The sequence below is a fragment of the Sander vitreus genome, chromosome 3, assembly GCF_031162955.1.
Source record: "Sander vitreus isolate 19-12246 chromosome 3, sanVit1, whole genome shotgun sequence".
Classification (NCBI taxonomy): Eukaryota; Metazoa; Chordata; class Actinopteri; order Perciformes; family Percidae; genus Sander; species Sander vitreus.
In genome coordinates, this window is record NC_135857.1 from 13,608,705 (window position 1) to 13,633,058 (window position 24,354).

The window sequence follows — 24,354 nt, forward strand, 5'->3', positions numbered from 1 at the left end:
ACTCTAAATTGGGGGACTGACATTTTGTGCAGCAGCGGACAGCGGCCAGCAGCTGTATGACTCAGTGACACAGAAGTAGTGCCCATGTCACCATGGAAAGGCAGTGTTATGGTGTTGTTGCCAAGGCTCTGCTGTCTAATACGCATCTGATCCTCCATCGTTACTGTTACTGAGCCACACAGGGAGGAGGGAGAGTCAAGAGATGGGAGCAGGGTATGCATGCTTAAGAGTGAAATTCAAGAAGACCGAGTGAGGGATTGAAGATTAGGGAAACATTTCGGCAGATCAACAGCAAGTGTGTTTAAGCTACACTTACTTTTCTGCCTGTCTCCCTCTTTAAAGGACCTTTAGTCAGCATCCTGCACAGTCCACCCATATTTGTACACTCCCTCCCCATCACTTGATATGAACACACAGTCTGACCTGCATGTATATACACACACACACACACACACACACACGCACACACACAAAATGCACTTAGATGCTAACTGTGTGTTCTTTCTTTGATGCACCAACAACTGCAACTGCGTCTTTAAAATGGCAAGTAGCACAAAGGACCAAAAATAGCTCAGTGAGTTGCAGAGCAGAACTGCTCTCCTTGAGGAGGGGAGGAAAGAGGAGGAGGATGAAGAAGAGCAAGAGGAGGTGCAGAGCGAGATGACAGGGAAAAGATGGCTAAGACCGGCTACACACTGCCTAGCCTCCCTGCTGGGTTCAATTTAAGTTTCTCATCCAGCGTCAGCGTAGGACACTGGCTAAATTAATTCACATACATCTAATTAGCTCATACGGGCTACTTAGGTGTGTAATAGTTTTGGATTTATGACCCCTTGTCCTATTTTCATTACATGGGAGAGATCCCCCCGCCCCACTTTACAGGTTATTTTTTATGTAACTAAGTAACTTTTACTTAAAGTACATTTTAAATTAACTACTTATTACTTTTACTTGAGTCATTTTTCAGATAGGTAATTTCACTTGTACTTGAGTAATATTTCATCAATGTATTGGTACTTTTACTTGAGTACAATATTTGAGTACTTTTTCCACCTCTGTTCATTTGTTACTAGTATGAGGTATTACTCTTATTTGATATTTCTGTCCTGTTCTTAAGTACTGTAAAATAATTGATCTCTGCTGTATGTAAAAGATTTTGCCATTTTAAAGGGTGGTGATGAGAAATGAGAAGATTGTCTGTATACGGTAAATTTGAAGCTAATGCCAAGAGATTGTAGGAGATACGCTCAGTTTAGCACAAAGACTGGAAATGGGAGGAAACAGCTAGTCTGACTCTGTCCAAAGGTAATAAAATATTTTACCAGCATCTCTAACGCTCACTAACACATTAAACTCCAGAAATGTAAAGCACTCAGACAAGAAATAGTCCAGTAGTGGCCGGGTTGGATCAGTGGGTAGAGCAGCCACACATACACTGAGAGGTTTATGCCTTCGACGCAGAGGTCCAGGGTTCGAATCTGACCTGTGATGATTTACTGCATGTCTTCCACCTCTCTCTCACCTAGTCCTGTCAAAAATTAAAGGCGGAAAATCCCAAAAAATAATCTTCAAAAGAAATAGACCAGCACATAACTTAATTTTCAAACTTCAGTTTTTGTACAGATTACACAAACAACATGAAACGTGTTAATTAGTGAGCTTTAGGTAGGCTCATTTTGTTACCTTTGGACAGAGCCAAGCTAGCTGTCTCCCTGTTTCCAGTCTTTAGGCTAAGCTAAGCTAACTGCCTCCTGGCTATAGCTTTGTATTTACCGTACAGATATGAAAATGGTATCAATCATCTTATCCAGCTCTTGGTAGGAACTAGAATAAGCGTTTTTCTCAAAATGTCAAACTATTCCTTTAAGGGTACGTTTGAGTTCTGCAATTGATATTATGAATCAAAAATTAAAATAAAAATAAAATAAAATTATATTTCAACAGCAACACAAACTACATCCTCCAATATGACCATTAAGTGGATTATCATCAACATCTCTCTAAAACAGTTTCAGCAAACACTGAACATGTGTACATGTGAACATGTAACAATATGTCTATATTACATATGTGCTGCCTCTATATACCTGGTGTTGAGCCTCTCAGCTGTGAGTTAGATGGTACATACAGAGGGGTGAGCTTTAAGGGCCATTGCTGACATTGGAATTTGTACCATGACAAAGAATATCTTAGTGCAAGGTCTACTTAGTGTAAATATCCTGGCGCCTTCTGCCACATTTTGGCCAACATGTAAATAAAACCTATTATCCCATGTCTGTTTTAGATCACATGATAATGACTGAAACATCTCCATGGCAATTGAGCACACTCCATTTACTGATTAAGAGTCTCCCTGATGATAAGTCTCACTTGTTTGCAGTACTTACTATTGCTGGACTTGAGGTCTCTGTGGATGATAGGTACGAATGCCTGGTTGTGCAGGTAGTCCATCCCTGTGGCAACCTGGACCGCCCAGTTCACCAGAACCCTCGGGGGTACCTTCTTTCCAGCAAGCGCTCGGTTCAGAGCCCCCCCTCTGGCGTACTCCATTACCAAGCACAGGTTGGGCTCCCGCAGGCAGACCCCACGGAGACTGATTATGTTGGGGTGCCGGAGCATCCAGAACAGCCTGGCCTCCTGCCGCACGCTCTCTGCTGTGGCACTAATATCCTCATCGGGGTCTTGCCTGGCGGCCTTTACTGCTACTTCTTCTACCCGCCATACTCCTCTGTACACCTTCCCAAATCCACCAGCTCCAATCACCTCCTCCAGGAGCAGTTCTGAGAAGTTTATCTCCAAGGGGCATTCACCCACCCCGCCTGCCACCCGCCCTCCTGCAGTCAGCTGCTGGTAGTTGGCGGCATCCCCCCTTGTGACGTAATTGCATGGAAAGATACCCACCTTGTCCTGGATCTTGCCTGTCCACCAACCCTCGTCCCCAGACACTTTTGAGTCTTTGGAGAGAACCTCAAGGAGGTCCCCGCGCCGCAGGGTTAACTCCTCGTCTGCTGTGGCCTCATAGTCGAACACTGCCGTCCAGAAGGGGTTGGGGTTGTTGGCACCACAGCGGTGACCAGGGTGGGAGTCTGGGGAGCCAGAGGAGGAGATGGTGGAGGAGTTCCAGCTGCTGCCATTCTCCCCCTGCACTACTGGGGCCGGGCACATCGGCGGCGGAGGGGTCAAATTCGGGGGCATGGAGGATGAGGAGGTAGTAGAGGAGTGGGGCCCAGGCGGGATTAGGCAAGGTGGAGGCGGGGAGCAGCTGCCCCCACAGCTGGTGCAGGACAGGGGGGCTGCTGTGCTGCTCGCTCTGCCGTATGGGTTCATGGCAGCTTGACTGCTGTTTGACGCTGTAGGCCTGCCCTCTGTCAACTCAGGCACAAAATCCATACAGGGCCCATTGACAGAGGCGAGGTCTCCTCGACCACCAGTGGGGGGTAGAGGGGATCAGAGGATCAGAGCGCTGCAACTGCTCTCCCCCATCACCACATCTCGCTGTTGAAACTGTGCCAAATCCTGTCACCGGTTGCTGTTGTGCTGTTGCTGCGTAGTGTGTAAGTAACATGTATTCCCAAAGGCAAGTTCATTCAGGGACAACGTACATCAGGTCAAACAATGACACTCAGCAGATAGAGTCCATGAGTGTAACCCCCGAACCCTAATTGATTGTTTTCACTATTGTGTCTTTTGGAAAGTTGCCACAGACCCTCACAGAGGAGGGAATATGTAAACACATATTCACTCTAAGAAATCTACAGCAGGTCTGATGATATCCTTCAGAAAGGTGCCTTCAAGCTGTTGAGCTCCTGATCAGTGAGGGAATTCTGGTCTCTGAATTGCTGCCTACAATTTATAAAAACAGTTGCATATTTAATAACAATGTCCTACATTGCTGTAACAATTAAACATCTGAATTTAACAAAAACATAACGTGGACTTATGATTTATAGTTTTGAATCTTTCACCCTAATTAACACACAACCTCTTCTGAAGTTAATATCAGTCCATTGAGACACTCGGAGGGGATAATAAAACCACAACTAAAGTACGTATCTTATGGAATATTGACTATTTAGGCTGCCAATAAGAACAGCAGTCTGTGTTTGAAATCCTCTGAGCAGGGGTCGTCATTATTTCTCATCCAGCCCAGTGTAGATGCACCTCCCCGCCAGCCATCTCCATAAACACGGGCTGTTTTCTCTCCTATTCTGTGTTTGGAATCATCCACAGATATTCGCCCTACATCGCGACAAGCCGGTCCAGGCTAAATCCTACATGCATGCCCCATTCACGAGCCGGTTCAACGTCCATGAATAGCTTTTATCAAAAAGGCCCCGTCCATTTCAAGACAGCTGGGGAATTACAGAAACAAGCCGAGGGCAGGGCGGCAGGTATTCAATACAGAGCTGTAAAGTGGCACCATGTTCAGCATCCAGCCAAGTCTGAGCACAACAAACCCGCCTCCGTCTCTGTGAAGCGGCCTGGTTCAGTCGCTTCAGCTGGTCTACATTTGTGATGGTGACAAGTCCTCGGTGAGAAATGAAACTCTTCTTCACTGGCGACAGTAAAGGGATGCCAGTATCTATTATCATTATCCTGCTGCCTCAAGAGCACGCATGGTTGTTTCAGATCACCAGTCAATAGTCTTGTAGCGAAGGTTTTAAATGCCCGCGACTTCTTTTGGAAAGACTCCTCCTAGAAACCCTCACACGGCGACAACAAGGTGGAAAATATTGTCAACGAAGGTTTGCATTGAGGCATTGCATCATTACAATCTCTGATCCGAGTGGACTAGATGAAATAAAGCGATGAAGGCTCCATGTTTCCCTTATAAATAGATCGACCCCCATCTTAATAATAATAACACCAACAATATAGTAGGCTATTGGAAACGGTTATTTATTATGCGCGCAAAATGTTGTATCCAGTCCCGGCTTGCTTCTTCCGCCCCAAACAGCTTTATTTTAATGCGTAAACAATTAGCGTTTACTGTAACCTAACCTGGACACTGAGGGCAGCAACATCCACCGACATCGTCGCATGGGCGTATTGCATCCGAGTAAAGAGGACCATCCAGATCAGTAGGCTAACTCAATTTAGCGACACACTAAACGCTCCAGGGAGTCCTTGTTCGTGCTGCTCATCCAGCTGTCCGGAGGTCCATCGTATTCAAACAGGATTTTCCTCCAAAGAGACGTGACATTTCGAGGACCAATCTGTCAGTCTGTGGGCTGACTTTGCATCAAATACACCGGGGCGCAGTCCACATACGTGGGAACAAGTGCTTCTTCTGTCACTGATCTACAAAACATAGCGATGGTTGAAGCACGCAGGCTGTGTGCGCACTTACTCCCATCACGTACAGATCTGGGTGCAGCTCACCGTAAGGGCGGAGAGGAGGACGCTACAGTCTGTTGGAACGAGACTGTGCTGGTGGTGAGGGTGTGCTGTTGCATCGTGGGTAACGTAGTTCCTGAGGGATCTCCTGCTGACCTACATCATTCTGACAGCTCATATAACTAAATACTGTAATTAGCATGTTACAGTCATAAGGAAAAGGATGAGTGTCGTCAAAGAGCGAGTTAATGTATTCTACACCTCAGTGCATTGCCCCATTGCATGATCATTTATTCGGCAATGTCTACACTTAGTTGCAAAAATGTATAAAGGCTACAATAATAGAGTGATTTATTCTCCCTGAAAAATGTAGTTTATTGTGTCCCCCACGTGGTCAGGGGTAAAAGGTCAGCAAAAGAACAGCCTGTAGCTGGCAGGGATTGGGTATGTTGTTCAAGGGCACATTGGCAGTTTGAGGTGCACAAAGAATATGTCTAATGTAGGACCTTCTTACATGAAATAGGATGGAGCTGAGTTTTAAGACTGGAACTATAGCACATATATAGCCTACATGCAAAAATACTCCTTAGGGGTTTTTATTTTATGCAAGGAGAGGATAAAGTGAGGACAAATAATGCCATAATTTTTCTTGACATTCTGAGAAAAAACACATTACATGACATAGTTGAGGGTTTGGGAACACAAGGTGTTGTTGGATCACAGTGTGGATAAAACAGAATACCTGAATATTTACTGTTATTTTACCGGAACAAAAAAAAAATTGCCAGAATTTCATTGCATTTCAAGACACTATTATTATACAGTATGCCCATCATTCTTTAAGCTATACTGACCCCTGGTGCCTAGTGAAACACAAATATTTAGTGGTGGCTCAGTGTTTTTGTATTTTCAGAAATATGGGTATCATATGAGTCAAACTTAGTTCTTTAGTTCTCTTCATACAAGCTTGACATATGGTTTCAACAGTGTTTTGCCTCCTTAGTCCACCCTTTTCCATAGTTATATTTGTTTGTTTGGAGAAACCACTTTCTTCAAACTATCAGCATTTCCTGCATTCTCCTCCAGTTCACTGCTGCTCCTTTTGCATAGCCGAGAGCTGAGGTGGAAGTCAATGCTGTGACCTCTCTGTTGTGGGACGGTCACTGTAGTTACTGCCATCCCATTATCAACATCCTCTGGTTCAGAGACAGGTGCTGTCATGCAGAAATCAGGATGCGTGCTATGAACAGGTTGTAAGGTTTGGTCTGGTATTTAGCAGAAGACTTTCAGACTGGCCCCTACCTTGTTCCCAGAGACTACAGGTATATCTGCAGGAAATATGCCTTTGGTTTGCTGAGAAATACATTATCTCAGTGAGTGGTTCATAACTATACCTACATTATATTGCAGTGTATAAAACATGATACACATTTAAGTCAAGCTCCAATACTGTCTGCTCTTCCACAGATGGCACGATGTCTCTTTAAGCTACAAGTGCAACTGTAATTACACAAAAGGGAAAGAAGGAATCGGTAGAAATGTGACACTATATTATGTTGTCAAAACCTGTCAAAACAAACTGTACCACACTGTATTGTACTGTTTATTGTATTTAACGAGCGGCCTATTATTTGATATAGGTCAGTTGTTAAGTACTATTATTAACTTTTTTTTTAACTCACACTTAAAAATATTCATGATTGTGAGCCCTCTGATCATAAACAGTTGACAAAAGCAGATAATATACATTTAAAAAAAAGGCTGTGGTTGAATTTAAATTTAGCTGTACTTTGATAACTTTTTGTCTTTGATTTATTTTTTCATTTATTGTAGTTTCTTTTGCCTCTGATGTTTTCTGGTCTCTCAGGGGTATTTAGCAAAACATGATTAGATCATTGATGAAAGTGAAAATAGTGATATTGACTTAATAAAAAACAAACTGTGGTTTTAGGAGTATGCTTGCATGTTGGGTAATATTGGACAATTCCTAATTAAACCTCTGAATTAAAATCGATCTCAATTACCTACTTCTATGTAGGCTATATAATGTCATATAATGTTTATGTTTACCTGTATGTCTATTTTAGAGCAACGAAAAATCGAGTCAAAGTCATTGTATGTGTACATATCATAAACTATATGGTATACATACTTTGATAATAACGCTGATTCTGATATATCAGAGGACTTATTTTGTTTAGCAGCCACAAGGTTGTGCTATTGACTAATTTGTGTGCAGTGCATGATCCAAATGTGACTATGCAGTATGATAAATATAGACTACATAATGCTTCTCTAGATTCCATGCTTCCATATGTTTACACTCAGATGTTAATATGTATAGTTAATGTAACAGATGCTCATTAAAACAATGTGTGTCCCAGCTCCCACTGGTAGTAGCGTGCTGCCCCCTGTGTGTTACTATCATTAGGCTGCGCTAACCGGAGCTGCGCATGCGCAGTAAGTGTGCGGGCGCAGCTTCGTCGTGGTTTCGGTTGAGCATTCTTGGCAACGTCTCGCTCGGAGAACAGGCAGTCGACCGTCGGCTACAACGGGTGTTTCCAAAATGTCTGGAGATTTATGTTAACGGAATAGGAGCCGAACGGGAAGAACCGGAGCAGCGTTAGGTAAGGTGTGTGCTCTTTTTGGTTTTCTGTGAACAGTTTAAGTTGAACAGTGCAGGCTATTCAAAAGCGCTGAAAAGTGACGAGTGAACTAACGTTACCGAGCAAGGCAAACACGGAGAGGCAGCCGAGCCGACCAACTTCAGTCAATGCAGAGAACAGGCTCTTTACTACGGCTCAGCAGTCAGTGTGAGTACCACCTGAAGCCGTTCACACTGGCTCAACGCTTCACTTCGACCTCCGGCCATTCAACAGAGTCGATATATGGCCTCAAATATGCCGCTACCCGCAACAATTCATTAACTACTAAATATTCTACAACCTTACTGATCATTAAGGTTCCAGTGCGCATGCTCACTGCTGTGCAGACTTCGGATATGTAGTTTTTCGTAACTGAGTTAATCACAGTTGTAAGGGCCAAGACAAAACGGTGAGACTACAAGTTCCAGACAATGGGAGCTTTGTTTGGGAGCAGAGCTAGCCAGCTAGTTAGCCTGGACGAGCTTTGAATTTCGAGTAGTTGTGCTGCAATCGGAAGTTGCCTTGGCTGGAGATTTGTTTCAGAATGAGCTGCATGGGACACATTTTGGCTGGGCGGTTACACACACACACACACACACACACACACACACACACACACACACACACACACACACACGTATCGAGTGTTGCAGTAGTTGCAAATGCCACTGGTTTGCCGCATGCAACATGTTTCAAATGTGGTCATAAAAGGAAAATTGATTGGTTGGTGGTTGGACACGCAGACTCTGTTCAGCTGTCAAGACGCGTGCACAGTGCGCAGGATTTGCAAGTGCATAGTAGACATTTATTTGTGTGTGTTTGTGCAGTCGAGTGTGTACACTGAATGGAGAGGTGATGATGCCTCGGCGTGTCGTCTCCCTTTCATAGAGATCCCCCTTGTTGCTGCTGTATTCCCCAGCCTTCAGGAAATGACACGTCGAGTTTCAGCATGATGGATCAGTCGTGCAAGAGCAGCAGAGCATGGCAGCGCTGCACATATTCTGGGCATCATTTACTCTGGTTGCTTCCCATCTGGAACTAATGGAATAACTATTATACCGGGGAAGATGCTTAAATGTGTTACCCTGGTTATCCTTCTGCTCACCCGCCTGTAACAGCAACTTGCTGCTGTTACTGGCGATTAAGCAGTAGAACACAGAACTGCCCACTGTTTGCTGCACAATGGGGAAATCCTGCATTTCATCCTCCATTTGAGAGGAGATCAGATTTAAATGCAGTTCTGAACTGTGAAGTTTCATGCTGAATAATATTGACATGGTTCTCCATATCGTAAATCCAGTTACCTTTGATAAAAGGCAGTGCACCAGACTGCAGAAGTTAGTTATACAATGCGCTCTGTTTATATTTTCAAGAAATAATTTCCATCCTTTAAATGGTTGTTTGAAAATGTTCCTTATCAAAAGCAAAACTAAGCAGACGTGCTATTTGTGGCCTGTGATCTTATCAGTCTGTGCAGTTTCAGTATTGAATGTTTTAAGCTGAAAATTCAAAGAATGTTATGCCAGTAATGACACTTTGATCAGACCCACTGCTCTTGTAGAGTCTTGCTGCCTTACTGCTCATAACCTTCACTGTTGTAATCTCAGGTCTTATGCTCCTTTCCTATCTTCTTTTGTAACTCTCTACCTGTCTGACGAAGCAAAACAATTCCATAAATTGATAGTTGAAGAAAAAGCTGCAGTACACATGCAGCATGATTTATTACAGCAGTGATTTTAGCAACATGTCCCTGCAAGCAGTTTTTGATGGATGTATAGAAAACAACAGGAGCTTGTGACTTCCAAGAGATAAAGCAAACCTGCAGAAAGTAGTAGGACGTTGAGACTGTAGTATTGATACATTGGAGTTAGAATCTTCTAATGCAATGATTATGTTATCTGAACGTTATAGTTGAACAACTTAACTCCACTATTATGTAGACCTAGTGCAGTGTGATGCTGCTATAGTTATAGTGTAATAGGCCTTTTTGACTTGATATAGCATGCCAAGGCAAGGAGCCAACCGAACACTTAAAATGATACTATTAATCATAAGTTTGTTTTAAATAGGCCTATCCTTCGCATTCTTCTTTAAATATCTCATTCTTAAAGTTCTGGTATTAACATTGCATAAAAAAAATCTGCACAGTCTAGTATTTAGTCTAGGTTATGCTGCGTTTATTTCTGCATGCTCCAGTAAATGCCATATTGTTCTCCGGGGTGTACAATTTGGGTCATGTAACTCAATTAAAGTCAATGCAAGACATCTTTACGTTTACTGTCCTTAACCCCATGCTATTAAGAGCAAAAAGAGCAAAATCTAAGCTATACAATATTTCTGAACTCTTTTGGTGGGAAAAATGCATCACCCTGAATAGTCAAATAATTGACACATTTCAAGAATTCAATTTATCTGGTAAAACCTTCCGTAACCATGGTTCATACCTTTTTAGATTTTGTCCCGAATATGTTTAGCTGCCAATACTACACTGTAGACCTGCCAGGTCCATAATATCTGTATAACCATGTTGGTTTTGGTATTTTTGACAACGATATCATATGATCTGTGTTATTCAACACTTATTTCACAACTCTGGGCCAACGTCACATAGTTGTAAAGCACCTCCAGCAGTCGGCTTGTAGTTGGCTCCGCTGGGTACCAGATAACAATTTCTTACAGTCTGTGATCTTGAAGAACGTCTCATATTTTGTGCAACTTATTTTTAGTGTGTCATTGCTCACAGCTGTGGGAACAAAGGATCCTGTCTTCAAAGAGAGCTGAATGTGGGCCACCTGAGTTATTTAGCCTGTAAACATTACACTGAATCACCATGTCGTATCTTGGTAGAGGTGACTCATCAGTTGTTGATTTTTCCTTGTTCAAGGATTTTAAAGAACGCACACACAGGTGATCTTTTTGATCAACAATACATTTCCATCAGGGTCTTTTTTTTTTTTTTTTTTATGTTTTTTAGATGGCAAAGATTTTGTTTTGGCACCAACTCTGGTTAAAGTTCTCCTTTCCTAACCACGACACCTTGGCAGCCCTCCTGCTATTTGTAATTTTAGAACAAGAAAAGCCTCTTTCCAGTTTTGTATTTAATCCTCGAGGCGTCTTAGTTAAATAAAGGTAAATAGAAATAAACAATTGTGTGTTCTCACAGTGTGCAAAAGAACACATCATACACACACACACACACACTCTGAAGCACCTCAAACAACATCAATCACTATAATTGGGTGTATCCCGATAGGTCACAGAGAGGGAGGACGATACCTCAGGCTAAAGATCCCATCTGGTCTGTGTCAGGGTGCACAGTGACCGCTGCGTGTGTGTTTTCAGGGGGGCTGCTGAAAATGTAGCATTGTCTTAAACTTGAGCTTTTTTCTGTTTATTGCTGGCTCATCATACCGGTGGTTAATTGGTTCAACCCCTGTCAGTGGTTAATCTGAATGGGTCATCCCACCAGGTATCCAAGCCTCTTCTGAACCAGGGTTGAATGCAATTCATTGACTGCGGTGAACAGGTGTTTCCATTTGGGTTGAAAATATATTTTAACTTTTCTGTTGTCTGATGATTTTTTTTTATTGAATTTAAATATATATAGTGTAAGCAAATAAAAACCACCCTGGAGGGGACCTTATACTTGCCACACAATCTCCAAATTCTTAAGTCAACGTTGTCACTGTGACACAGTAATAAAACGTAATCCGATCATACAGCACCTCTTGGATGCATAAACAGAATGAATAAACAGAAAATGAAGGCAAAGCAAGGCATTTAAAACAGCATTAAATGTGATTCTAAATTACCGTAAGATAAAATGAAATGCAATTACATTGCACTCCAGGCACCATTTTCAAACTACAATATTCACATAAGTCAACGATATGTAAACAAAATGCTACACTCAAGAAAGAGGCCGAGAGACAGCAGCACATAAACAGAGAGCGTACTGTGTGGGCGAGAGGCAGCGTGGCTGTAGAGAGAAACTGAAAACTACACAACCTTCATCAGTTAGGCCTATATGAACAAGCATTAAGGTTCCCTTATACATACTACTCTACTACTACTACTACTACTACAACAGATGATGGGTTAACGACTATCATTTACTCAACATCTACAGTAAGATGCTGTTGTGATACTTGTCTAAACAGCATCAATAAAAATACCAGCAGTAACCGAGACAGTGTGCTGGAGTGTTTTGACTTCTACTCAAGAGATTTAACCAATGACAGCAGTCTCATGTACATGTGTGTTCAGTAGGCCTGGCTGTGTCATACACACGTGTATTAGTCAAAGTGCAGGTGTTGACAGTTTAGGATGAAATGGCATCAGACCACCAACGGCATTGCAAGCACCCTCCACTCTCCTTGATGTATTTGCCTCCCTTGAGGGTCTTATCCATAAGTCAGCATGCATGACATTATGTCAAGAGGTCAGAGATTTATAGAAAGAGGAGCACACCAATGTTTCCTGAAATGAGTCTCTGCTTTATGGCCTTCTGTGCCGCTATAAAACATTTGTTAGGTAGGTAGGCATTTGATCTATCAAGTAAGTCTCCCTCCTCTTCTCTTCTTCTCACTCCAGCAGAGGCCAAATTTCCTTCAAGGTGTTGTTTACCAATCTGTGTCTTCTTCTCAGTGAAGAGAATGAATCGGAGAGAGAATCACAGTCCTGCACGGTAAATGTCTAAAATGTGCTTGCATTCGGCTGATAGCGCTGACTGACGGTGTGCATTTTCTGTCTTTTATAGAGGTTAGGGTATATGTCCCAAGTGCTACATCTTTCTTCTCTTGACTCCTCTCTGCTCTGGGTAGGTTTGACTGGGGTAAATATAGCCTGCTGGTTTTAGCGAGAGGATAAACAGAGATTTTGAGGAGGCCTTTCTTGCCACAGGTCAGCCTGCGTCCTCCCCCTGGTCAGCGTTGGTAGCAGAGGGAGAGAGTGAGGGGGAATGCCTCACCATCCGTCCACAACACACTTAACCAGGGTTATTGGACTTAACACTAAGCTTTTGACGGGTTATGGGATGTATACATTTGCTACAAATCATTTAGACAGCCTGACAAAGTGCTGTACATAAAGAGTGATTTACACAGGCTGTCCATTTAGCAATTTAAAGTAGAGGCCACTCAGATTTACAAATAGGTGTCCACTTAACAGAGAGCCTGCACTCAGCCCTGTCAGATGGTGAGTTTACACTTGGATCTGTGTTTATTGCAGTTGAGAAGAACGTGAAGATTTTCACAGAAAACCAGACATGACTGTTTGGGTTATTTCTTCATTCTCACACTGAATTCAAGGCCATGCGAGTAGAAATTGTTGCAATAACTGGCTCTACCTGCCTAGTCCCTGAGCAGTACTGAATGTGCTCATCTCCATAACATAAAGAGCTCTTATCTGTTACTCTTCCCCCCCTTTTATAATTTTTCTCTCTGGCCTATATTCCTCTTTCAAAAGGGACTGGTGATGCTAAATGGGGTTTCAGTGCTAGGCTGTAAGAGACTGTTGATGATAGAAGCACAAACCATGCATTCTAACTCTGGGGAACAGGCTTTGTTGTAGAGACTTGCAAAGCATTCAGAGACACATCCATTGATATGAATCGTTAAGCAGATGAGAGGGGCAGCAGCAGCAGCCACCTTTCTTTCTGTAAAGTCTTCATTGCCTTTATTCCTCCGACTTGTTGTTTCTTGTGTCTTGGGAGTTGAGTTTGTCTGCTGCTTTTAGGGGAAGAGTGTGTTGTTGTTACACCTGCTTCATATATGTCCCTATAACTTGGGCTTCACACATAGGGTTGACAGGTGGTGTTTGTGTGTACACAAAGAGCTCTGTTACACACTAACATAGCAGAGATGTTCTGGAAAGAGGAAATCCTGCATGACGGGAAACAGCTGATTCTGTCTCCATCTGTTTTTATGGAGTGAGGAGGAGTAAATTAACCTTTTGAGGCCCACATACACATGAGCTTGACCATCACACAACTGTCAAGTCATGAGCTCGCTTGCTAATCTTTTTGTGTGTGTGGCTGCAGCAAAGAATCAAAAGGATACGCTACAGTTATAGTTGAGCGATCATTTCAGTGGATTTTAGTTCATTTTCAGGCAAAAGCTTCTCAAGTGTGGTGATTTGCTGTTTTTTTTTTGGGTCATATATCATAAGTATAATTACATAAATTAGATCTCTTTGGGTATTTGACCGTTGGCCATACAAAGCAAGACATTTATTTGGCAACTTGGGTTCTGAGAAATTGTAATAGGCATTATTCTTTACTACTTTCTGACAGACTAAGCACATAATCAAATATAAACAACTGCCAGATTTATTGAAACGATTTTAGTTGCATCTCTATTTTCTGGGTTACTTTGACCATATGATAACACTAGGGCTTCAACTAATTATTTCATTTTCAATTAATCTGATTATTCATTTAGTAAAATGACCGACATTTAATTAAAATTGAATTTCCAATAGTTGCCATTTGTTCTCATAATAATGACTAAATGATTACTTATTTATAAACATAGTTGTTGAATTATCTTCTGTCAACTGACTGACCAATAATCGACTCCCAATCAAAGACACACAGCCTAATGAAGTAAGAACCGCAGCCAACAGAGAGCAATTTCAAGGCACCTACTATCATGTGATCTTTTTAGTTTTGCTTTAAATATTCGTGCTGATCCAAGACAGCGTTTGCTTCTTGTTTCTAACCTATTTTCATGTTAATAATGACAGGATGTTTCCAATCGTTGATCAAGAATGTTAATTTGAATGAGGAAGTTTAAAAGCCCTTCCTCTCAGTCAATGTCCTGAATCACTGGATCAACAAGAGGTTGTAATGACCCAGCCCACTATGTCTGCACAATGAGTCAATTATTCACCGTGAAAGATGTGTGTATGACCACAGTTAATACAAGCATCTTTGTAGTCCCCAGACACCTCATGTGAAATTCCATCTGTATTTTATTTGGAGGTGCTTGGCGGCCTCTTTGCTCCTTTTGGCTCTCTGTTCTGCCTATTGGAGGTCAAGCTGTTGGACAGGAAGTGAGTATGGACTGCGGAGGATGCAAGTGTGTGGTGGAGATGAGTGTTGCTATGAATCAGACAATGGTCATCGGGGAGAGATGTGGCCGTGCACAGATCAGTCACGAAGACGAAAGACCAGTTCATCGCAGGACATGAGAAACATTCCTTCCAAGCGCAGAAAAATGTTAACATAATTTGTCTCTGGCATGCAGCTGATATCCTGGACTTTATATGTTCCCATTCATTGTTGGGATAGTTTAGTGTAGTTTAGCTCATCGCCAACTGCCGTTGAAAAAAAAAAAAAACGGTTGGAGAAAAGGGCGTAACACCAAACACCACCAGGAAACGTGTAGATAGATTTGCATGTTTCCCCCTTCCCCTCAGGATGTTTTGCTTTTAGTGTGTCCTGCACATTTGTTTAAAACAGGCAGCTAAACACACACAGCCTCATTTATGTGTGTGTGTGGTTATTTGTCTGGGTGGGAATGGGTGAGTTTTAAAGATGTTTTTAAGTTTTTTCTCATTGTAAAATGTGTTATGAAACGACATCAAAAGTCAGTGTTGCTTTCTTTTCCGTCACTTTGTGGTATCTGTGCAGAGAGGCAACCATACGTATACTGTACATGCAGCCTTTCCTAGAGACATTCATATGGTCTCTACATCCCTCTGCCTCTTCACAGCTCTTGATCTCAGGCTATTGCTGACTGTGGAGCCATTGTTTTAATGCTAATTGAGTATAACGTGGTCATTCCATGAATGCCTCTTGGCCCAGTTTTTATGGTACTGTATCAAAATGTTCTTTCCTCCTCATTTCCAAATCAGATTTGATACCGGGATAGAGGCTATTTAGCGGGCTATTTCCACACAAGTTAATTTAGTCTACTTTGCACAGAGAGCGTATGGTATGCTAATGTACTTGTGCTGTCACTGATGCAGGGCATTATGTTAAATCCGCTCTATGAGTGGGACAACAACTGTTTTGTTTCTGTGCTTTTAAAAAGAAACCTTGCTGAGTATGTAATTCACTGTTTGTGTAGGTATACACATAAATCAAGTGTTTACTGTGATCAATTTGTCATCACATAACCAAGCTCATTGCCTCTTTTAGTGGGTGTTCAGACTGAAAAAATGCAAGGGATGGGGGTGTGTTGCTTTAGGTAAGATGCTGGAGGGCCACTTTGAGTTATAGATCCATTAGTTTGAAGTCCTATTAGATGCCAAAACACTGCATAGCAGTTTATAATACTGTGAGAAAATATTTTACGACTAGAAAGTTATCACTGCAACATTTTCGTAATTTTATCCTCTATTACAATGATCGAGAGGTAAAGAATAGAATGACATCATTCTCGTTACAAAGTAATATATCCCAGGAATCCCATGTATAGTTGAATAGCCAATGCAGTGCATTGCCGGATGATGAGCCAATTCTAAAAAAATTTTGCCCAATGACTTTTTTGCCATAGCACCCCGCCGTGTTAACGCAGTGGCCTCAAAGAAATTAATGAATGGGCCGCATTTTAATGTGTGTGCTAATCAGTGACTAGTCACACTAGTCAGAACATGGCCTTAATCCTCTTTATATTTAAAAGTTCAACACAAACAAAGACTTAAGTGTAGCAGGTTGTGGGAATGCTTCAAGAAAAGCAATAATAATGTAGTGGTAGGTAACCCAAATACTATAGCAAATGAACTCTATGAACACCAATCTAAAGCGACAGCATCTTCATATTAAGTCACATTAAATCAGTTTTTACCATCTCAAAGCAACAACTGGTGCTTGTAGCATGAGGGAACTACAGCATAGGTATCCTGGTTAGAAGTTTTTCTCCATCTAAAATAAATGCTCTGAGTATCTTCAGTGGAGCATACCAGTACAATATGTTTATAATTACATCAACTGTATTTTTATAAAATACATCTCGAATCAATCCAGTCAGTGTTAAGTCACACAAAGTAGTTATAAGGAGCAGACATCTAACTTTGGTCCTGTCTTTCAAACAGTGTTAAGAGTAAAAATACAGTGTGGCTCCCCCCAGCACAATACACATATGTCTCTTCTTTATTTTAGCTTTTTTCTGCTGAGGCGAAGCACAGACGTCTTCTGAGCTCCTACATGTGACAACGTGTATGCCTTGCAGTGCTGTTTATTTAAGTTCTTGATTAAATTGTAATTAGCTCTGCTGATGGATGCCACCCTTTGAACCACTTGCATTGTAATGCTTAGCTCTTTTACAGTTTTTAGTCTTTGGTTTGAAGCGATTCCACTTTGCAGACTGTAAGGGATGGTCGGCACTTGTTTATGCCACAAATACTCTTTTGTTATGGTCAAAAGCATCAGTTATCAATTCAATTATTTGCTGTAGCCTGAGACAGTAGCTAAGTTTCCATCCACTTGTCAATCGAATTATCTGAAGTTCGGTAAAAAAAAGTCATGCGAATAAAGCTGGTGAAAGTTTGTTTCCATCCAACGGCTTTAAAGCGAATAAAAACCTGTGCGTAATGACGTCGCATGCCATTTTGCGGTCAAATCGGTATATCGACTTGATTTGAGACATTTTAAGGTGTTTCCATTCATTTTCGCGCTGAATCGCACAACATTCAAGCAAACATTTGCGAACAAGGTTTTGCTAGACAAAATGGATCGCGCCATCTACCAACAAATGATCAATATTGCACAAGTTGTAATAGTGCTTATGTGCCAGCTGATAGCGACATGACAAGCTATAATAAGAAAACGACGGACGTTGGTCCACTTCCATCTGTCTTTGTTGACACCCGCCACGTGTGCAAACGGAGCGGAAATACTGGGCGGAAATGAACTAAAACTTCTTCTTCTTCGTTTTGTGGCGGGTTGCAGCCATAAAATGACCTAAAACTTAATCGCAGTTCATCATTTATTCGGCAAATAACGTTTCCATCAGCGTTTATCGCATAAGCCGTTTATCGATCAAGATAAAATCCGATGAGACCGAACGTATTTCCTTTGAGTCGATATTCATGAAATTCAATCGAATAGTACTGTGTCCATGAGGCATTTTTCATTCGATATCACTTAATTTGGATAAAAACGTGTGGATGGAAACATAGCTAGTGATGCTGTCTTCCCCACCAGTATGTGAGTTTGGTGAGTGCTTTGTTAAGAGTGTGTGAGCGAGAGCCTCGTTAACTGTCCCATAGGAGTAGGCCAGAGAGCAGTGGTGGGAAGTGACAGAAGTTTGGGTGTTTCTGCACACAACAGTAGAGCCTGTTATCATCGTGGGAGAGGAGGAGACGGATGAGCTGATAACTCCGAGGGAGAGTCATGGCTTGACAGGGCAGGAGGGATAGAAGGGTACAGACAGAGGAAGAGGCTAAAAGGGAGGCCTGTTGGTAGAAGAAAGCCAACTCATGTGCTTCCATCTCCTCTTTCACCTCCTTGATTCGTCCTCCCTTTTCTTTCTCTGTTTTGCCCGTGATCTCTGCAGCCGAGCTCTGATTAGACAACGGTCTGGTTCAGTGTGTGAGGCGAGGCTCTACCAGAGAAATAATAATAATAACGATAATCAAAAAAGGAGAACAAAACACAGTGGTAGTCACGATTAAAAAGTCTAAATGTGATACAATCCCCCCCCACCCCCAGAGAGAGACGAGAGCCCCCAGGTTTCATTGTCTGTTGTGTGGTTGTCTCTGGAGAGGGTGTGTGTGTGTGGAGCGGATCTCCTCTCGCTGTGACGAGTACGATTGAGAGATGCAACACAAAAAGATTCACAACAAGAGAGGACCGTGGACATTTTGTCTCCGTGCTGCAGGTACCCGGTGACTGTCTGTGTGTGTACTGAAGTGTGTACTGCTATCACTCCGCCCCTGGATGAAACTCGCTTGACCCACTTTGTTGCCCAAACGCACTCCATCCATCCACAGCGTCTCCCCTCTCCTCCGCCTCAGACATGCACTTAGGCAACCTCATGAACTCTTGTCACTGCTCTCAGCCCAAACACCTCAGCACACACATGGCTGCGTCCATTAAAAACATTTCTGACAAGCACCTACAGCAGACACCCCCCCCCCCCCCCCTTCCCGATGTGTACACTCACATGCACAGTTGTCTACAGAGGGCTGTGTTTTTCCAGTGGTTCCCACGCCTGAATTTGACAGGAATGTTGGCAGCCCAGTGGGGAGCCTCTAGGCTGTAGATCTTTTTTTCTCCCTTCATAGTTTATAAAAGAATAATCAACATTTGGGAAATACACTTACTTATACACGTTCTTGACAACAGTTGGATGAGAAGATCCATACCACTCTCATGTCTTTCGGTTAAATATGAACCTGGAGCCAGAAGGCACTTAGCTTAGCATAAAGACTGGGAAAAGTGGGGTGGGGGGGGCAGTTAGCCTGGGTCTGCCCAATGTTAAGGAAATTCACCTACCAGCACCTCTAAAGCTCACTAACTAATATGTTAAATCTCGCTGTTTTAATCTGCACTAAAACTAAAATGACAAGTTGTGGTTCCCGGAATATTTTTTTGCCACCATTGGTTTATCAGGAGCCACTCGCTTCGACATTTTTTCCCCCCACGGTTTAGGTAGAGACCTTTCTACGCTTGTTGTTTTAAACAGAAAAATGAGAAGGAAATAAAAAAAAAATATTGTTTATTTAATATGTCAACAAAATATATGCAAATTCCGTGCGATTCCGCGTGTATAAGAGAATTACGTTTTCATTTGTAGATTCCGGGATTTCGTCTGCGTTTTCCGCATCACGGAAATCATAGGGCCTCACTTTATGCTAAACTAAGACAATTCACTGTTCACTAGCTCCACAGTTGATGCATAGACACAGTGGTATTGTTCTTCTCATTTAACTCTCGGCAAGAAATGGAATATCATTTCCCTCAAGCGACGATCATTTTACCTTAAACTATCCTCTTGCCCTTTCTCCACCTTTTTCTTCATTTTCTCTAAACTTTTTGTCATTAGGTCAATGTTTTCATAGCTGTCTGCGCCTGGAAAACAACTAGGCTAGTGTATACTTTTTGTGAGCACATGTGCAGCTCAGTGTGGGTGCACATGCATTAGTGAGTGCACGCATGGCTGTAGAACCACACCCTGGACTCACGCCACGCTTTAAACCAAACACGGAGAGGAAGAGAGGCAACTTCTGGAGGGATTTAGCTTGTTGTGACAGCACTCTGCACTAGTTTAGGCCCGGGACAGTGATGACTTTGGAATGCAGGGTGAAGAATGAGCAAAGTGACAGCCATGCAGGCCTTCACGCCATCCCTGTTCCTATAGCTGCGGCAAAGTTTGAGGAACAAAGTGGTGATGGTGATACGGTGGTACAGTCCCTCCGTTGGAGTTTTATTTGAGGTTGGTTGGAACAGACACACCCTCAACTGAGCTGTTATCACTGGCCAAATTCCACCTCAGAGATGCTGCTGTCGGTCCAGATGCCTGAGATAGTTTTGAGGGGCTGAGATCTCTATCGGTGTGTAAAACCCCCCCTCATCTCTATTGTGTGGTTTTTACTGCGACCTGAAACCAACAAGCATAGAAAGAATATCACTTATATCATCTTCAGCAACAGAACCATATGCTGGTTTAGAGGGGAACAGGTTTCCAGATCCTGTTTCCTTATTTAACTTTTCATAATGGGGTGTTCATATTGGCTAGTCAAAGACACACACACACACGCACACGCACGCACGCACACACACGCGCACACACACACACACACACACACACACACACACACACACAGTGCTTAAGTGAGTTAAAAGGAGCCACACCTTTCTCCTATAATCCTCTTTTCAGTCGAGACAAACCCTCTTTATAACATCTTCTGAATAGACTCTGTTCCACCTGCCTCTCATTTTTTTTAGAAGTTTATTTGTGTGTGTGATGCATTTACATGTGCACGCATGCATTGTAGGACATTTATTTTGGCTGATTTTTTTAAACAAATAATAAGAAACACAGGGTGTCAATTATGGCATCCAAATAAGCAATTGGTGTGACGAGGAACAGCTCGGCAAAATACAAAAACACATACAAATATGAAATAAATTCTATGTAAGTAAAGTGATAAGTAAATTTTAAAAACTGTGACACCTTAAATATGAATTGAATAAGACATCTTGTCAGTTTTCTGCACATCTCAGCAATATAAAGATCCAACAGATATCCAACTTGCAATTCCCAACAGTCATTCCACTGTATCTGATCCCTTAAACAATAAACATAGGTGGGTGGGGTTTTTTCCTTTTTACTTTAGAAGGATCAGTCTTCTGGCCATCAGAGACACAAACGCAGTAGTGTTTAATTTATATTGTGTAAGATTAGTTTCTTTTGCAACTACTCCAACTAGTTCTGTCAGTGGAGATGGGTTGAAAGGGGCCCTGTTTTTGCACCAAGCACATAGGCGCCTTTCATACATGTGTATGCTTTTTAACAAATATACAGTATGCAGTTACCTTTGAGATTTACTTGTGGTGCTATTTGCTCTGGTTTAATTCCCTGGCTTGCAGCCCTCATTCTTTGTTTCTCTTTTCTCATGGTTTCTCAGTTTTTACAGTACTTTGTGCAGCTCTGTGTTTCAGCTCAGTCTCAATGGACCTACTGTACTGTACTCTGTTTGCTCTCACTAGTCAAAGTCCCGCAGGCAAACAGTGCCTAGTCTCTTTGGGGCCTGGGACTGTGCTACAGCGGAGCCAGACCTAGCTGAGCTACAGTACTACAGTTTCACCATAGACTCATGTTACCACAGTGTCTGGATAGTGACGTTGTGTGAAAAATGGGGGTGTATGTGTGTCTGTGGTGGCTAGGGATTCAGCGTGGACTCCAGATGCATTTTTGTGTAAGAGCACACAGAGAGTGCATACAGATAATAAAAAGAGTCAAACAGAAAGATGTAAAGTTTTAGCTCTACACACTCAAAAAGAGACTGTGGAGGGGAGGTGGAAACACTAGATCACACATTACAGTAGGTGTGAGAGGAAGAGCCGCAGACCCTTGTAAAAGAGAGATGCATTTCTCCCCCCCCCCCCACGGCAAGGAACCCTTAGTCATTGTCCTTCAAGTGATTCTGATTAACTGTTGTGTCCAGATGAAGTTGTGTGTTCATGTTTTGGTGCACGTCTTTTCGATTTAATCTAGCTCCCTCTACCTTGGCAGCTCCCAAGTATTCTGTGGGACTTCAAATTGCTCCCCTCGGCTGGTGTTGGCAGACGGAGGGAAGAAGGACGGAGGAGAAGGGGGGCATGCCGGAGCGATTATGAGATTTGGGGTGTGCTTTAACCCACTTAGCACACCATCTGAGGCTCTCCTGCCAAAACGGTGAGCTTAGTGCTTTTAATCCTCTTCCCAGAGTGAGCTGATGGTTTTTTGCTTGTGGCTACGCTCTTGTCTTACTGCCTAGAAATGTTATCAGAGTGAGTTTTTTTTAATCCTCCCTTCACAATTTATGATTATTTGTATGACTATGGTGTTTTTATTTGTATTATAAGTGGATATAAGTGTAACTCTGTCCATCTTGCATTGAGTTTGTGTGAGTTGTGTGTGTGAGTTGTCAGGCAGTTTCCTGGTCATAAACACACCAGTGAAGTAGCCCTGCTGTGGTTTGAGTTGAGTCTCCCTGTTGGCCCTTCCAGTGCTCACAGCCGGCCAGGCAGGCTTGTGTATTTGCCCCCCTCCAGACTTGTTTGTGCTCGGCTGGCCTCTTACCCAGGGGTCTGACTACAGTCCAGTTTGAGAGTCCATCCTCTCCCAGCTTACAGCCAGCATCACATGCCTGTTTTCCTCCCACTATGCTGGACTCCCTTTCTTAATAAAATGGGCTCACAATGCCCCGTTCCTTGCATTCTTTATGTGCAGGCTTCTCTTTCCCTTTTTCACATACATGGATGGATTGCACTGAGAAATGCAGGCCACAACCATTGATTAAGCCAAATTGTGCACACAGCTTTAAGTGTGGCTGAATGTTCTTGAGATTTAGATCTGTTTATTTTCCAATATAGTGCATTCACATCATAGCAGAGATATCCACACAACATTTGAAGAAGTTTCCCTCTTTTGTGTAAGTACAGCGTGAAGAGCAGAGATGGAGGAGGAGAAACCGGAACAAGTGAAGGCTGATTCATTGGTGGGGGGGTGCAATGTTAGAGTAGCAGCAGCAGCCCTGTCACTGTAGGTTTACGTCTGGACTCCCCCCTCCTTGTAGCAGAGTGGAGTCATGGCAAAATCGGGGTCAGCCACGCTTCCTCAGTTGCTACCCGGTCCTTATTTTATCCCTCTTTTCCCCAAAACAAACTCTCTCCTCTCTTCGTCCCTTATATGTCATCTGGCCTCTTCCTTCAAATCATTCGGTTTCACTTCTTTCTCCCTCTCATACCTCTCTTAATATCCCTCCTCATCTCATGCATTTAATCTGCCCCCGCCTGTTAGGGGAAGAGGAGAGGACAGGGTGAGATTTATAATTAACAAAGGCTGGTTCTAGCACTGAAAGGGAGAGCTGACTAAAGAGTGTGTATGAGGAGCGCAGGGTGGGGATGGTGAACAAATTGGGCTTTTTATACAGAGTATCAAAAAGATGCTGAAGAAGTAAAAAAAACACACTGATGAGACCCAATGAGTAATCTAAGAGTTTGTGTATGCAAGTTTTGGCCAAGTCTAAGCTCCTTAGAACTCCTCTTTAAAGAGCAGCCTACAGTACGATGGTATGTAGTCCAACACTGCATAAAAGCTCTGATGAGCTTGGGCAGCCATGACGACTCATTACCATCTCATAAAAGATCTTTGTCCCCTGAAGACTACATTATCTCTGGTGATGCTACCACTAGTGCTCTGTGTTGTGTTGTTCATCCATAGTAAAATTATACCCTTTCTCCACCAAAAATTAGCGTGTATACAGGTTTTTTTAAACACGGGTAAACCAGGGACAGCCTCTGGCTCACCTGGTAGAGCGTGCGCCCCATGTAGATTCAGTCCTTGCCAGCGGCCCAGGTTCGAATCTGACCTGAGGCCCTTTGCTGCATGTCATCCCCACTTTCTCCCCAATTTCCTGTCTCTCTTCAGCTGTTCTAAATAAAGGAATTAACCCTAAAAAAAAAAGAATACACAGGTAAACCCACTAAAAATAACTGGTAGACTCCTTTCCCATTACTAGTAGACGAGTATGCCACATTCAACTTCACAAACAGGAAAACAGGTATTACACTCTGCCTTATCTGTTTTTAAGGATCAGAGTTTATGACCAATTTCTCCCATAATCACAGTGGACTTTACAGGACAAAGTGTATTATTGTGTTGGTTCATACATGCCAGGTTACTTTTACTTTAATAAAGGAAGGCAGTTTGAAAGA

The 24,354-nt window shown here is 42.6% G+C and overlaps 2 protein-coding genes across 8 annotated transcripts in view; one reads left to right on the top strand and one right to left on the bottom strand.

Moving 5' to 3' along the window:
- The window catches only part of map3k10 (mitogen-activated protein kinase kinase kinase 10), a 37,649-nt gene extending 32,275 nt beyond the window's left edge, over positions 1-5,374 (bottom strand). Inside the window, exon 1 of the mRNA XM_078246113.1 lies at positions 2,388-5,374. Within this exon, the coding sequence (XP_078102239.1) occupies positions 2,388-3,390 (1,003 nt within the window). The 5' untranslated portion in view covers positions 3,391-5,374. The remainder of the gene's footprint in view (positions 1-2,387) is intronic.
- Positions 5,375-7,822: 2,448 nt separating this feature from the next.
- sipa1l3 (signal-induced proliferation-associated 1 like 3) overlaps positions 7,823-24,354 on the top strand; it is a 73,931-nt gene continuing 57,399 nt past the window's right edge. For 3 of the 7 annotated variants that reach the window (XM_078246114.1, XM_078246120.1, XM_078246121.1), the window contains exon 1: positions 7,823-7,964. The gene's annotated coding sequence lies outside the window, so the exon portion shown is untranslated. Of the gene's footprint in view, positions 7,970-22,150; positions 22,331-24,354 lie in introns of all 7 variants that reach the window. The other 4 variants (XM_078246119.1, XM_078246118.1, XM_078246117.1 and 1 more) reach the window with 4 other exon arrangements.